This window comes from Monodon monoceros, unplaced genomic scaffold (genome assembly GCF_005190385.1).
Source record: "Monodon monoceros isolate NGI ecotype Baffin Bay Population unplaced genomic scaffold, NGI_Narwhal_1 Super_Scaffold_3, whole genome shotgun sequence".
Taxonomy (NCBI): Eukaryota; Metazoa; Chordata; class Mammalia; order Artiodactyla; family Monodontidae; genus Monodon; species Monodon monoceros.
In genome coordinates this window covers 63,477,296-63,492,556 of record NW_021703780.1, presented here as the reverse complement: position 1 = coordinate 63,492,556, position 15,261 = coordinate 63,477,296, and the positions used below count along the sequence as shown (strand labels likewise).

Below are 15,261 nucleotides of genomic sequence, written 5' to 3'. Positions count from 1 at the left end.
AGTCCTAAGGGACTATGGCTACACCCTAGCCAGTTTTCCTTCTAGACTTCTGGAGATGTGGAGGGCTAGGCCCCTTTCTCTTGTGCTTCTAGTCAGTCCGTGTTAGGGCTGTATTGTCCTAACTAGGGGGTGGCCTCCGTTGTTACATAAAGGAGAAGGAGTGAGAACATGGACTTTGGAGGCAGGAGCACTCAAGCTGCGTCGTGGTTCAGCTGGGTGACCTTGGGCAAAGAGCTGACCCTCTAGGTTCCTTATCTGTGAGACTGAGACAGTCATCATCCTTGCACTGTGAAGCTGCTGTGAGCCTCTTTTTTTAAAGTTTATATATATATATATATATATATTTATTTATGACTGCATTGGGTCTTTGTTGCTGCTTGCGGGCTTTCTCTAGTTGTGGCGAGCGGGGTTTACTCTTTGTTGCGGTGCACGGGCTTCTCATTGCGGTGGCTTCTCTTGTTGTGGAGCACAGGCTCTAGGCGTGTGGTCTTCAGTAGTTGCCGCACGCAGGCTCAGTAGTTGCGGCGCATGGGCTTAGTTGCTCCATGGCATGTGGGATCTTCCTGGCCCAGGGCTCGAACCCATGTCCCCTGCATTGGCACCAGGGAAGTCCTGTGAGCCTCTTGATAAGTGCTTGATAAATGGTAGCAGGTAATTTTGTAATTTATCATCACTGTTGTTTCTTTGCTTCTCCATACCTCAAAGTCAGGGATTGAAGCTCCAAGCCAACCCCCTTTCAGGTGGCAAAGGAGTTGAGGCCCAATGGGAGGGGACTTGCCCAGGTCTAACTACCCCTGGGGCAGGCCTGTGTTTCTCCAAGCTCCAGGTATGCAACTAAAATGTGGCTCTGGCCTGAGCAGAGGGGCTCGTGCCATGGCACTGCCTCAGGGTGTTGCAGTGGGTGGGACTGTGAGCTGGCCTGGCACAGGAGGGCTTCCTGGAGGTAGCACCCAAGAGGCTAAAGATGAGACCTGCAAATCGTGTGGGGGTTTGGACCACAGGCTAGGGTCTCACAGTTCACAGCAAGGAGGCAGTAAGCAGGGAATGAACAAGGAACCAGCACCTCAGGTCCCAAGCCCGTATTCATGCAGCATCTTACCCTTTGCGTAGTGGGCTTCTAACTAGATTGGAGGACCACAAGGACAGGTGGGAACCTGAGGGTCAAGGTGGGTGGAAGTTGACTTGATCACAGGGCTTTATAGAGAAGAGGATGAGGAGGGACCCTAGTCTGTGCTGTGTGGTGGGTTGTCTTTGGGGTCTAGTCTGAGCTCCTCAGGGCAACAGAGGCTGGTTGGCTGAGGGATGTTCCCTGCCTTCTCCTCCCCCACTCTTCATGAGCAATTCTTCCTCCTTTTGATAGAATTCAGGGCTACACAGAGGGCCTGGAAGCTGTTACCTTTCTGGTCATTGACCTGGAGGAGCTCTGGGGGCAGATGGGGTAGGAGATGGAAAGGGGACTCGGGGAACATGGCAGAAAGGACAGTATTTGATAGCTTTTCTTAGCCAAAAGGTGGCAAGACTGCCTGGGTAAGGCTACGACTGGTGTGTGCACAGGACAGTAGGAGAGACAACTTTCTCTCCCCTCTGAACAGGACAGTAATGCCAGTTTGCTTTATTTTAAATAACTCTCCCTTCCCCAGCCCGGCCCACGGAAGTCGGGGCAGGTGCAGTTCAAGACTTAGTTCTAGAACCCACTCCAGGGACTTGTGGCTGCCCCTGCGGAGGTACCACCAGAAAGTAGTCACCAGCACCAGGCTTGTCTCAGCCTCTCGACTCCTTGGGCTCCTGTGGCCTTGAGCAAATTTACAGATAATTTACAGGAACTAGTGAGAAAAGCTGAGTTGACATATCTTCAGATTTCCTTCCGCACATGCCCCATGTCCTGAACTGTGTGTTCTGCTGTCCTTTTGCTCAATGTTGAGGTCCTGAGGGCCCAGATCTGCAGCTCCAACTGCACGCCCCCACTCACCTGGTCTACCTGCCCTTGGTTCAAGTGTGTTTCCTCCGTGTGGGCCTCGGTTTGCAATTTCTCCATTGCTGGAACTTCCCCAGTGTTTTGCTGTTGCAAGCAGGGCGGGTGTGAATATACTTGTACTTTGAATTTTCTTTTGTATCATTGACTTGGGACCTTATCTTGAGGAGCAGAGGTGATAGGTAATTTATTGCTCTCGTTTTGTGCCCAGCCCTGATTTGCTGCCCTGACTGCCCACCATGGCTGTGCATGGGGCGGGGGGATGCTGTCACCAAACGCTGTGGGAGGAGGCCAGGGACATCTCTGGGAAGATGGAAGCTGTGAAGAGGTGATGCAGAACCTCAGCCCTGGGGTCGTGGGAGAGCCCTTCAGGGAGCAATGGGAAGGGGTGGCCTCATCAGAGGGAGCAGGCTGGGCGCAGGTTTTCCCCACAGTGAGTAGCTGATGCACTGCGCTATGGTTGCTTGGGAGCCCTGACCAACCGGCCAGAAATTGTGCAAACAGCCCAGGACTCAGCAGCACTGGCCTGGCCCTCAGGCCCTTGTTTTTCTCTCAGCTTAGCCAATGCTGAAGTTTTTGTTTTTTTAAAAAATAAATTTATTTTTGGCTGCATTGGGTCTTTGTTGCTGCATGTGGGCTTTCTCTAGTTGCAGTGAGCGGGGGCTACTCTTCGTTGGGTGTGCAGGCTTCTCATTGTGCTGGCTTCTCTTGTTGTGGAGCACAGGCTCTAGTCGCACAGGCTTCAGTAGTTGTGGCACGCGGGCTCTATGGCGCAGGCTCAGTAGTGGTGGCACACGGGCTTAGTTGCTCCGCAGCATGTGGGATCTTCCCGGGCCAGGGCTTGCACCCGTGTCCCCTGCATTGGCAGGCGGATTCTTAACCACTTGCGCCACCAGGGAAGTCCCAACGCTGAGGTTTTTCTGCAAGTTTCCTCACTCTTACTCACCATCAGGCTGTGTCTGCAGGATCCCCTCCTTCTCTCCCCTGGGACTTGCAGAATGGGTCACATTTGCCCAAAAGTCATGCACAGGAGTGACGGAGCCCCCACTGGCAAGCAGGGTCTTTTACTTCTATTCGGGGCCTGCCTGGAGACAGACAGTTGCCTCTGCACCCCAAGTCCCAAGGGCAGTCCTGAGATACATCTGTGTCCTTAGCCAGGCGGGCTGCCAAGTCCAGGCAGAGGGCACAGCTTCCTGGAAGTGTTCCAGCTCTTACATGGGGATATTGCTAGGCGTCGCTGAGGGATTATCATCCCATTTTACAGGTGAGGACACCAAGGCTCAGAGCTGCCAGTAAGTGTCAGAGTCAAGATAGGAACCCAGGCCTGACTGACTCTGACCACCTCTGCACTCCATCTCCAGTGAGGGAGACAGGTTGAAGGGTGGGGTCCAGCAGTCTGTCTGAGGAGGGCTACCAGGTGAAAGCACTTGCAGAGCCATGTGGGCAGAGGAGGGGTAGTGACAGGTCCCCACCTCTGTCCATCTGTCTGCTGTGGTTTTACTTGGCCCAGGTCCTGAGGACGATGAAAGGGAAGCTTCCTGAGGCTTCTGAGGTGAGACCACACTGAAAGTGGAGCTGGATCCCATAGTCTGGCAGTTCTGCTGCCTTGGTGTCTGTCTTAGCGGGCCATGGATTTGGGGGCTGGGTGCAGACTCTTCCCCGCCTCTAGCCTTGGCAGCTTCTCTTTTTGGCACACCGACCTGGTGGCACATGGGATGGCAGTGGCTGGCTATCAGAGGGACCGCCCTTGTGGCATTGGCCTGGATCTCTGGTCTCAGCCCCCTGTGGCCCTCACCCTGGTGGGTTTTGAGGTGCCTCCGTCTCCTTCCCTGCCCACAATTTTTGAGCACCAAATCTGCCAGGGCTCAGGATCCTGAATGGCTCAGACACTGCAGGGCTGCTTTCACCCCAAGTAATCGGTTGTGGAGAGCAGACTCATTGGTGAGATGACTGGGTTGAGGGAGAGAGCGCAGCAGGTGGGCATGCAGGTGCCTTGGAGGAAGGACTCACTGCAGAAGCTGCTTCCGGGCTTTGTAGATGAAGAGAAATTCTCCCTGGGGAGCGGAAGCAGTGGTGCTGTGTGAGCAGGAATGCTGAATGACGGGTTCCTGGATGACAGGCAGGCATTGAATACCCCACTGGGTTTTGGCGCTGTCCCACCTGCCAGGGGAATTCCCCCGCAGAGTTTAGCCAGGGCCGTGGCAGCTCCAGCTTTATATCTGATGGTGCACATCAGGGTAAATGCTGGCGAGATCCCGCGGCGCCTCCCTGAGCACTGACAGGCCTAGGGAACTGGACATGCCAGCGCTGGTTAGAGACCACGGTCTGTGGGTGCCCAGGGAGCTCTCTGCTGCCAGGAGCCTGGGAAGGCACATCTGATGCTGGGCCTGGAAGGAGGGGCCCACTGGGAGGGGTCCGGCCTTCTCAGACACTGCTCCTTGCCTTTCAGTTTGCATGACCAACTGCCCGACGCTCATTGTCATGGTGGGGCTGCCTGCCAGGGGCAAGACCTACATCTCTAAGAAGCTGACCCGCTACCTGAACTGGATTGGCGTGCCCACGCGGGGTGAGACTCAGCCTTGGCTTTCCAAGGGGGCTTTGGGACTTTGTGGGGGAGCGGGGAGGAGTGAGAAGGCTGGACTGCCACAGGGCCTGGGGGTGGGTCAAGGTCAGGGGTTGGGGAGGGATGCTGTTGTGTGAAAACTGAGCCTCTCCCTTCCCCCAGAATTCAACGTTGGCCAGTATCGCCGGGACATGGTCAAGACATACAAGTCTTTTGAGTTTTTCCTTCCAGACAATGAAGAGGGCCTGAAAATCAGGAAGTGAGTTTGTGTGCGTATGTGTGTTTGTTTATGAAGAAGGCCCTGGAGCCCAGTTGCTAGTGATGACCAAGCTGTTCCTGAGACCCAGCCTTGCCCTACCCTGTGGGCTGTAACAGGGCTGGTTTCTTGACCTCTCAGGATGTGGTGGGGGTGAGGATGTGCTGGGTTTGGGGACAAAGGGAGTGGGTATTTAGCCCCTTGGTGGCTCGCCCTGCCCTGCCCTGTGGGATGTCTGTGGGAGGGGAGCGTGGAGCTTCAGGGAGATGGTGGAGGCTTAGCCAGGGCCTGTTGGCTTACCCCAGGCCATCCATGGGGATGGGCTCTGATAGGGAGGGGAGCCCTAGGTGAAGCAGAGATACAGGCCTCAGGGGTATGGCAGAGTGGGACTGGGACTACCTCCTGACACCTTCTCGCAAAGCCAGAAGGACCAGACCCAGAACTGGGGCGTTTCCTCCCTTGCCCCAGGATAAGCCTCCTACTGATATTTGGAGGCAGCTTGTCATGTTCTTGGCATGTGTTGGGTAGGCCTTGGCTTTCCTTTGAAGTTGCCTCAGTGTTGCTGGGTGACGAGATGGAAATTTGCATATGATACCCACTTTCCCTCTCCATTCAGACTTGAATTGATTGCTTTCTCCAGAAAAACTGAGCACCAGCTGTGGTCTGAGGAGCTATGCTATGCTGTACTCGGCAGGTGTCAACTGAGGGATCAAGAAGCTTCCTGCCCTTGTTCTGGGCCCAGCCGTTGTGGGAGGGCTTTGAGCAGAGGTTGGCCCAGCTCTAGTGACCTTCCCAAATCAAGCCCCAGGCCAGAAGCCCCTGGTTATTGCCGTGGTTGACCTGCTCCCTCTCTGGCCACCAGGGGGCAGGAGTTCCCCATCGTGGGGCTTGGCCCTTCCGTGCCTCTGCTGTTGGGTCAATGGGGCAGGGCGGGCTGCTGCACCAAGAAGGGAAGTGGAGTCTGACATTCAGGCCTCTGGGGCCGAACTGTGAATTGTGGGTAAAACTCAAGGGGGGGCCCTCTGTGATAACGACCCAGACAAAAGTGAGGGTACTGATATTTGAACCTACTGTGTGCTGTGTGTGTGTGATGCCCATTGCCGCCCCCTGCCCACCAACTTAAAGATGAGGAAATTGAGGCTCAGCAGTCTCACACAAGATCCCAAGTAACTTCACAGAGTCCAGACTTAAATCTAACCCCATGTACCACTAAAAACTGTCCGTCCATCATTCCGGAAGTAGTCAATTTGTAGATCAAAGGTTGCATCAGATGCAAATTCTGCAACAACCTCAAGCTGTGGGCACTCATTAGCTGCTTTGATCTTCCCTACAGTGGGCTGTGGTGCCTCACTCCCCTAGATGCTGAGACTGAGGTCAGGAAGTGGTGGTATTGTCTGGGATCCCTCAGGGTTTGATTTGAAGCCAGGCCTGTCTGAATCCAGAGTGTTTGTGGGGAGAAGAAGGAAGCTAGCCTTCCCAGAGCTCGCTGGTCATTCTGCTTAGACTGCCCATTGAAGGTAGGAACATTGGGATTAATTCTCATGGCGAAACCCAGACTCAGAAGAGGTAAGGAAGCTGGTCTAGGGTTACCCAGCTGGAACAGAGGCCCCAGCAGTAGAAGCTGGGGGCAGATTCACGTGTGCCTCTCTGTAGGCACACCCTCTGGCTGTTCCTAGAAAGTCTCCCTCGTGTATCCAAAGCCTGGGTCTGGCCCCTGGGCCATGGGGCCATTTCCCATTAACCAGCCCCAAATGTCCCACAGATAATTGGCAAAATAGAAAGATCAGACTTTTTAAAAATGGGAAACCTGGGAAGAGAAGCCTGCATTTCCCAGAGGCCCAGGTACGTACACATTGTTGAGCTTCCTAGAGCTACACAATGTGGAGGTCTGTCCCTAACACTGGGCACAGTGGAAGATCTAGAAGAGGGCATGTACAGCCATCTGTACATGTGCAGGTGCTCCCTCTTTATGTACACATGGGTATGTGTGTAAATACACACCAGGCACCCTCATATATGTGCACACAGTCACATACTGCAGGAAGGTGTGTACACATACCGTATGTACACACGTGGGCGTTCACACACGTGCATATCCTCCTGACACCAACTGGTGTCCAACAGTTCAATTCAATTCAATTCTGACCCTGTCTACCTGCAGTTAGCATCAGTTCCCACAGGTTAAGGACTCAGTCCCTCAAGACTGACCCCACTTCACACATCAGTGACAAGTCTCAGCGGGGGGCACCCGTACTTCTAACTGGCTATAAATTGGGGGTTCCCACAACCCCCTCTTCTGCAGGTTACTGTTCCAGCTCACAGAGCTCAGGAACATACTTGAGTTGTGTTTACTGGTTTATTATAAAGGATACAACTCGGGAACAGCCAAGTGGAAGAGGTGCACAGGCAAGGAAGGGGGCAGTGCGGGGAGCTTCCAGCCGTCTCGGGGTCTGGCACCCTCCCAGCACCTCATCTCGTCAACCTGGAAGCTCTTCAACTCTCATCTCATCATTCAATTCATCTTCAGCCCCCACCTCCCTTCCTGGAGGATGGTGGCAGGGCTGAATGTTCCAACCCTTTCATCACTTTCTGGTGATCAGCCCCATGCTGAGGCTGTCTAGGGGCCCCAGCCTGAGTCGCTACATTAGCATCAACTCAGGTGTGATTGGAAGGGGCTCCTTGTGAATGACAAAAATCACTCCTATCACTTAAGAAATTCCAGGGGTCTTAGGAGCTCTGCCAAGAACCCAGGACAAAGACCAAATGTATTTATCAAACCACATACACCCTCTTGTATGTGCACAGCTGCACTTCCACAGGGGCCCAAGGAATGCTCACAGGTGCTCACTCACAGACTTACACATACACATATCCACCCGTGCATGCACGTGTGTGCCCATCCACACTCACACCCACACGTGTGCAGGCTCCCAGGCTGTTCCCCAAGCATCTCCACCTGGGCCCTGAGGTCCCTCCTACTTGGTGCAGCCTCAGCCAGAGCAGCCCACAGAGATCTTAGCCCAGAACATGGGGCTCTAAATGTGGGTGGCAAGAAATGGCCCCAGCCATGCTGAAACTGTAGAAATGTGTCTCGGGGATGTGGGGGGCTCTGAGAAGCTCTGGTTCTTTATGTCTCAGTGCAGAAAGAATTCAGCGAGAGACAAAGTGATAGATAAGTGATTTATTAGAATAGGACACTTGTGAGGTTTACAAGTGGGTGGGCAGGAGGGCACTGTGCCCAGAACTTAGTAGGCTACAGTTTTATAATCAAAGGGAGAGTGAGGAGGGGGAGAAGACCACCTGCTTCCTCATCCTTGAGTAGACATCAGGCTTCCATCATCAGCTCTTCCTCCACGTGGGGGTGGGGGGCGGAGTTTTCTTGTCCCTAGTGGTCAAACTGGGACTGTCATGGCGCAATGGAAACGAGCAAAAAGGTGGTAATATATACTAAAACATGGTAAATCAGCTCAGGTTTCAGTATAATGTCACCCTTTCCTTATACTTTTGTTTTTAGTGAGCACAAAGGAGCATGTCCTAGGAATCATTAACTTACCACTGAGCAGGAGGTGGGTTTCATTCCACCATTGTTTTATTGTCTGGGGGCATGTCTCATGCTTCTGTTGCATGGTTTTGTGGTTAAGCAAACCTGCTTTCTTGAGTGATCATTTTCTTATAGAGGTCTCCCATACTTTTTCCTTATGATCCCTTAGTGGGATTAACTAGTCACCTACTTTGTCCCTTTACTCTGTCCTTATCAATGCCAGCTTCCTGGACTTTCAGAATTCACGTTTTTTGGCAGAAGAAAGCACTTTGGGGTCTTAATTGAAAGGCCTAATAGAGCACAGAAGGGTCACAAGGAGGCATAAGAGCAGAGCTCCTTCCAGTGACCTGGACTCAGCTCTGCCCCCAGTTTCCTCATGACCCCAGCAGTCTGGTCGGCCTCTGTTTCCATGCTTGGGCACACTGGCCTGGCTTGGCCTGGCACAGTCCTTTGATGCACTAGGGGTTTACACACAAAATCCCAAGATCAAACAAATGGGAGATCTAACTTTTACATCAAAAAAGTACAGGTAATAGTGTTTGGGAGGAAAAATTTTCCCTTCTTACCTTCTAGGTTCTTTGGCTGGTCTAATAATTAAATTGACATGACACAGATTAACAGGACAGAAAAAAAGTTTAATAGCACGTATACCTCCTACACACATGTGAGAGACCTGGGAAGCCCTCCCCTTAAATACCGTCTTCAGCTGAAGAGAAAAGAAGATGTTGGGGGTGAGGAGTCAGGAGAATTTACCCGGAAAAGCTCAGTAAACGAGGGTAAGGTTGTTATGCAGATTTAAATCTATGCCTTCAGGGAATTCCCTGGCTGTGGACTTGGAGCTTCCACTGTCGGGGGCCTGGGTTCAATCGCTGGGAACTAAGATTCTGCAAGACGTCTGGCATGGCCTAAATCAATCAGTCACTCAATCTGCGCCTTCAGGAGTGATAATAGTTTCTAGAGATAAAGATCATCTCCCTCCTCCTGGTACAGCGATGGAGACCCCCTTACAAATGGAGATTTCCCTTATACTTGTAAATGTCTCTCAAAAAAGGGTAACTTCTACTCATGTTTTCAGAGCTGCTCCCGTGTCTGCAGTGTCTTAAAAATAATCAGCCTAAAATAATCCTTATGCCAAAGAGACATATTTTGGGTGGCAAATTCTGCTCCCCTGCATAGATAAAAAGTCAAAGTGATTTATCTATCTTCGGACCTTATAGGGGAAATGGATAAAGTCAGAAAGATCCTTATATGTGGCAATCCATTTTGCAGCAATAAACGGAAAGGCTGAGATGTCTGAGGACAGACAGTGTAGTCAGTGGTCAGTCATGGTGAGGGTTTTGCCCTTCCAGAGCACCTGTGGACCCGGGTGCGAGAGGCAGAGACACGGCACCCTCCTCCAGAAGGGATCATGTAGGGCGTTCTTGGTCCACTGAAAGAAATGAACAGCCTAAAAGTTGAGACTTATGTTTTATTCAGTGAACAAAACTGAGGACTTAAGCCTAGAAGACAGCCTCTCAGATAACTGAGGGACTGCTCTGCAGAGGTAAGGTAGGTGCCATGTGTGGGCTCATTGAAATCATTCCTTTGATATGCACCTCAGCTCTCTGGGGCCAGTGTCCTGTTCTTTCCCATTCTGAGTCCCCTGAGGGGGCCCCTTTGGGGGTGGCTGCAGTGGCTGATAGCTTGATGGCTGCAACACCCTTTGTTTGCTGATACACCAGGTGGCATTCTTAGTCCGCATCTCCCTTCTAGAAAGGAAAATTGAACATTAAGCTTAATGCTGCCTTGGGGGCCAGCAGTACTGTCTCTCCTTTCCCACCACCTGCACCGCCTGCTTTGCCCCCAACACACACACAAGGGAGTGTCTGGTTTTAAAAGCGCTTATTTTGATAGTCAGGGGAAATGCATGACACTTAGAAATCATGAATATGGCAAAATGGTAGGCTGGATTTGTACATGATGAGATGAAGAAGGAAAGTACAGAAAAGTGGTATTTCAAAAAGTATTCCTGTATGTATACCAAGGGGGAAAGGGGGTGGTGGGATGAGTTGGGATGTTGGGATTGACATATATACACTATTGATACTATGTATAAAATAGATAACTAATGAGAACCCACTGGTATAGCACAGGGAACTCTACTCAATGCTCTGTGGTGACCTAAATGAGAAGGAAATCCAAAAACAGGTGATATATGTATACGTATAGCTTATTCACTTTGCTGTGCAGTATAAACTAACACAATGTTGTAAAGCAACTATACTCCAATTAAAAAAAAAAAAAAAAAGTTCCTGATGGCCAGAAACACAGAGCCTTCCACCTACAGGAGCAGGGTTGCCAAACACTGAAAATCTTCCCAAGGAAAGAGAAACCTTGAGAAGAGAGAAGGGGGCCCAGGGGCTGCCCCGTCTCCTATCTGGCATAGGATATATCCCTGACCTACTGCCCTGCAGCAACAAGTCAGGTGCTTGGCTGACCTGTGTTTTCTTTTCTGAAGGCAGTGTGCCCTGGCAGCCCTCCGAGATGTTCGGCGGTTCCTTAGTGAGGAGGGGGGGCATGTGGCGGTGAGTATAACACCCTGGTGGTATCTGGGAGTGACATATGGGAGCCCACATACTTCTGCCCCTTTACTTATCAGGCATCTGGAGGGGAAGGCAGGGTGTATGTGGCCCTAGATACCCCTGGGTGCCAGCCCCTGGGAAGAAGTCTGCAGCTGCTGTGCTGGAAGAAGCCAGAGGCCAGATGTGGGCCAGGAATTTCCCTCTGGGCTTGTGGTTGTGTTTGACCCTGCTGGACTTCCCTCTGAATACTCACATTCTTGGCCACTCCACAAGTTAGAGGTGTCATGTTACCTAAGTCTTTAGCAAATGTGATTTCTCCTGGTATGGAGAGCATCCAGCTCAACATTTGGTGGCTATTCCAGGAATCAGTTGAATGCTGGGCAAGGGAATTCCCCCTCTGTGTTGGCCCCTCCAGTCAGACGGACAGGTGGGACAAGGCTGAGCAAGGGTGTCTGCAGGAAAGGGCCCTACCCCAACCCTATGTAGTCAAACACGGGCTATTTTTTCCTTCCTTTTTCCTTTTGAAGGCATGCATCCTGGAGCTCTGTCCCCCAGCCCCATCTAGATCAGTTGCCCTCTAGGTCTGTCTGTGGCACAGCTGTCACCCTGGGAATTTCCTTCTCTTCCCTCCTGAGTTGAATGCCCTGCTCTTGGATCCCATGTCTTGCTTTTCCTTGCTTTACTGACTTGTTTTGTTGGAGCACATCCTCTAATAGCTTTCTGAGAAAGGTACTTGGGAAGTAAATTTTGTGAGACTTTGCATGTCTAGAAATGTCTTTTCTTTATCCTCACATTTGATGGATGGGTGGAAAGAACGTTTCCTTTAGAATTTTCATGACATTGCTCCATTGTATTATGGCTTCTAGAGTGGCTGTGGGAAAGTCTGATGTCATTCTGATTTGCTGATCCTCCTTAAAAGTTTTTTTTCCCTAGGGAATTCCCCGGCAGTCCAGTTGTTAGGACTCCATGCTCTTTCTGCTGAGGGCCTAGGTTCAATCCCTGGTCAGGGAACTAAGATCCCACAAGCTGCACATTGCGGGCAAAAAGACGTTAAAAAAAAAAGAAAGAAAAGGGCTTCCCTGGTGGCGCAGTGGTTGAGAGTCTGCCTGCCAATGCAGGGGACACGGGTTCGTGTCCCGGTCCGGGGAGATCCCACATGCCGCGGAGCGGCTGGGCCCGTGAGCCATGTCCGCTGAGCCTGCGCGTCCGGAGCCTGTGCTCCGCAATGGGAGAGGCCACAACAGTGAGAGGCCCGCGTACCGCAAAAAAAAAAAAAAAAAAAGAAAAGTTTTATTTCCTAGGGGAAACTGGGGGCTTCTCATGCCCCTTCCTCTGGGGAAGCTTTTAGGGGTCTTCAAGGTGATGTGCTTTATGGTGGGTCTTCTCCACAATGCTGGGTCCTTTGGGGGACCCTTTCCATCAGGAAACGCCTCTCCAGCAGCTCAGAGAAATGTCATATATTTTACTTTGTTAAACCACCCCCGCTGCTTTCTCACAACTGAGTCCCCACTCCCCTCCCATCTTCTTCTTTTTTTAAAAAAAATGAATTTATTTATTTTTTATTTATTTTTGGCTGCATTGGGTCTTCATTGCTGCACGCAGGCTTTCTCTAGTTGTGGTGAGCGGGGGCTACTCTTCATTTTGGTGCGCATGCTTCTCTTTGTGGTGGCTTCTCTTGTTGTGGAGCACGGGCTCTAAGGTTGCAGGCTTCAGTAGTTGTGGCTCTCAGGGTCTAGAGCGCAGGCTCAGTAGTTGTGGCTCGCAGGGTCTAGAGTGCAGGCTCAGTAGTTGTGGTGCACAGGCTTAGTTGCTCCGTGGCATGTGTGATCTTCCCGGACCAGGGATCGAACCTGTGTCCCCTGCATTGGCAGGCAGATTCTTAACCACTGCACCACCATGGAAGTCCCTCCCTGTCCTCATTTCTTGAAGTTCCTTTTATTCTGTTTGATTTAGTCTTTGTTTTTCATGTTAGAGGTTTTGCTGGAGCATCCAGTGAGCCCTGGTCAAATGCCCTTTGTAAAAAGTTACTCTCTAAAAGCTGCTTGGGTGGGCTGCCCCTGAGTGCTGGGCAGGCCCCAGGGGGGGTCACAGCCTGCCTGGAGGAGGCAAGGAGGGGGCCTGGGGCTCCACTTGCACCACCAGCCAGTCCTCCCGTTTCTTCTGCACACTTGTCCCTTTTTTCAGAGATGCCTGTGTCCTGTTCCTGACTACCGTGGTTCTGCACAAGCAGGTGTTCTCTGGTTGGTGTAGGTTTGTGTTTGGTTTTCTCTGTTTCTCTGAGCCAGTTACCATGTGTCTATCTTAAAAAACTGTGTTGACATTTCCCATCTCCTCTCCTCTCCTGTTCCCATTTTACTGGGGTGACAGGATGGAGTGGAAGTAAACATGGGTTTAGTTCTACAAGTTTAACTAGTTTCACTGGAAGTCTTGTGAGTGAGTGCCTGCTGCCCTGCTTCCAGCTTCCTTGGGGTGCTCCCCAAGGAAGGGGAGGACCAGCCCAGCCATTGCAGGTCTGAAGGAGATTGGCCAGGCGGATGGCCGAACGGCAACTGGTCCTGATGAGAAATCCAGTCCCTGTGCTACAGCTGTCGGGTGGCCTCCCACCCTCTCCAGGACCAGAGGCTGAGTTAACCCCATTTTGGTCCTAGGTTTTTGATGCAACAAATACCACCCGAGAACGGAGAGCGACCATCTTTAATTTTGGGGAACAGAATGGCTACAAGGTGAGGCCTCCTTGGCTTACCTCCTTGGTTGGGCTGTGGCACGTTCGGGCCCTCTGGGGCCACTTTCTCGGCCTCCTGAGGCCCACTGGCCTCAGGCAGGTGGGCTCCTGAGTGGATTTGGGATATTGATTTTCTCTCCACCTGGAGTTATCTTTCTGAGGAAGTGGGGGTCTTGGGGGGAGAGTCCTTCATAGGGCGGCACCTGCTTTGGTTCTGTGCTCCTTGACCTGACCCCACCCCCTGAAGAAGGGCCTCTGGGCAGCATGGCCCTCAGTGGGTAGGGAGCTCCGGGGAGCCAGGCTCAGGGCCCTAAATGTGTCTCTGGTTCCTTCCCTCCTGCCCACCCTGGTCTTTGCTGCAGACCTTTTTTGTTGAGTCCATCTGTGTGGATCCTGAGGTTATAGCTGCCAACATCGTGGTGAGTGGTGCATCTGACCTTGTGGGAGCAGTAATACAGCCAAGATGGCCTGTGACAGTGAGGTCCATCTCCAGGTTAAGCTGGTGCCTGGGCCGACCTTAACTTGGTCTTCTTGAACATTGTGGGTAGGGGGGAAGGCGGTAGATCTCTGGGTCGGGTGGGAACTGCCCACCCGATCACAGTCCCTCATCCCCCAAAGATGAGGGACTGCGATCACAGGATGTTCAGTAATACTCTCTTAGCACTGGTATGGGAGCTGGGACCAGGGAGCCACTGGGCTCTTCCTAATGGGACCAGTGCCCCTGGGAGGCCAATCCTCCTGCCCAGCCTCCCCCCAACCCAGCATCCTCCTTGGTCTCCGACCTGCTTGGCCTCTGGCCCTGATGTGTCCTTGCTCTGTGCCTGACCCCGGCAGCAAGTGAAACTGGGCAGCCCTGACTATGTCAACCACGATAGCGATGAGGCCACGGAGGATTTCATGAGGCGCATCGAGTGCTATGAGAATTCATATGAGTCGCTGGACGAGGACCTGGACAGGTGAGGCAGGGCAGCACTGTGTCCTTGGCTGCGGTGGGTGGTAGGTGGGGTCCACTCGGCTGCCTCCTGTGGCTCCTCAAGGTGGTGGCTGAGGGACCACCTCCGCGGGCAGAGATGGTCTGTCCTTTTTTGTTTCTTTCCTCGGGGTGGAAATCATGGCCCAGGGGTGACTTGCAGAACCGTAGCTGCTTTATCTGGAGCTCTGTGAGTCACAGTTTTCTGCTATTTCATCAGAAAATCAAGCCTGTTTTCTATTCAGAGGGTCTTCCCACAAGGCTTTTGCAGACAGTACATGCTCTTCTTTCAGTGGGTGGTCTGTATTTTGAGAAGGGGAAGGGGTGCCCAGACCCTGCCTACTAACAGCTAGCAGTAACCAGTGCTTGTGAGCCCCGCCCGCCTCCCTCTGGAACAGGGATCTGTGGGACTGAGTGCTGGGTGGGGACAGCAGCCAGCCACCGGCAAGCTCTTTCCGTAAAGGCTCAGGTGGTAGATATTTTAGGCTTTGGGGGCATACAGTCTCTGTTGCAGCTACTTAACTTTGCCATTTAGTACTAAAGGAACATAGACGATACGTAAGTAAATAAGCATGATTGTGTTCCCATAAAACTGTATTTACAAAACCAGGCTGAGTTTGACTTGCTGGCCATAGTTTGCCAACTCCTATATTATAGCAGAAATGGGGGCAGTGGT

At 52.0% G+C, this 15,261-nt stretch overlaps 1 protein-coding gene across 4 annotated transcripts in view; it reads left to right on the top strand.

Moving 5' to 3' along the window:
• PFKFB4 (6-phosphofructo-2-kinase/fructose-2,6-biphosphatase 4) overlaps nt 1-15,261 on the top strand; it is a 36,976-nt gene that overhangs the window by 1,312 nt on the left and 20,403 nt on the right. For all 4 annotated transcript variants that reach the window (XR_003796794.1, XM_029243888.1, XM_029243885.1 and 1 more), the window contains exons 2-7: nt 4,422-4,538; nt 4,698-4,794; nt 10,830-10,896; nt 13,542-13,616; nt 13,978-14,034; nt 14,450-14,571. Coding sequence is in view for 3 of the 4 variants with exons in the window: in XM_029243888.1 (XP_029099721.1) it covers nt 4,422-4,538; nt 4,698-4,794; nt 10,830-10,896; nt 13,542-13,616; nt 13,978-14,034; nt 14,450-14,571 (535 nt within the window). In the remaining variant the exon portion in view is untranslated. The remainder of the gene's footprint in view (nt 1-4,421; nt 4,539-4,697; nt 4,795-10,829; nt 10,897-13,541; nt 13,617-13,977; nt 14,035-14,449; nt 14,572-15,261) is intronic.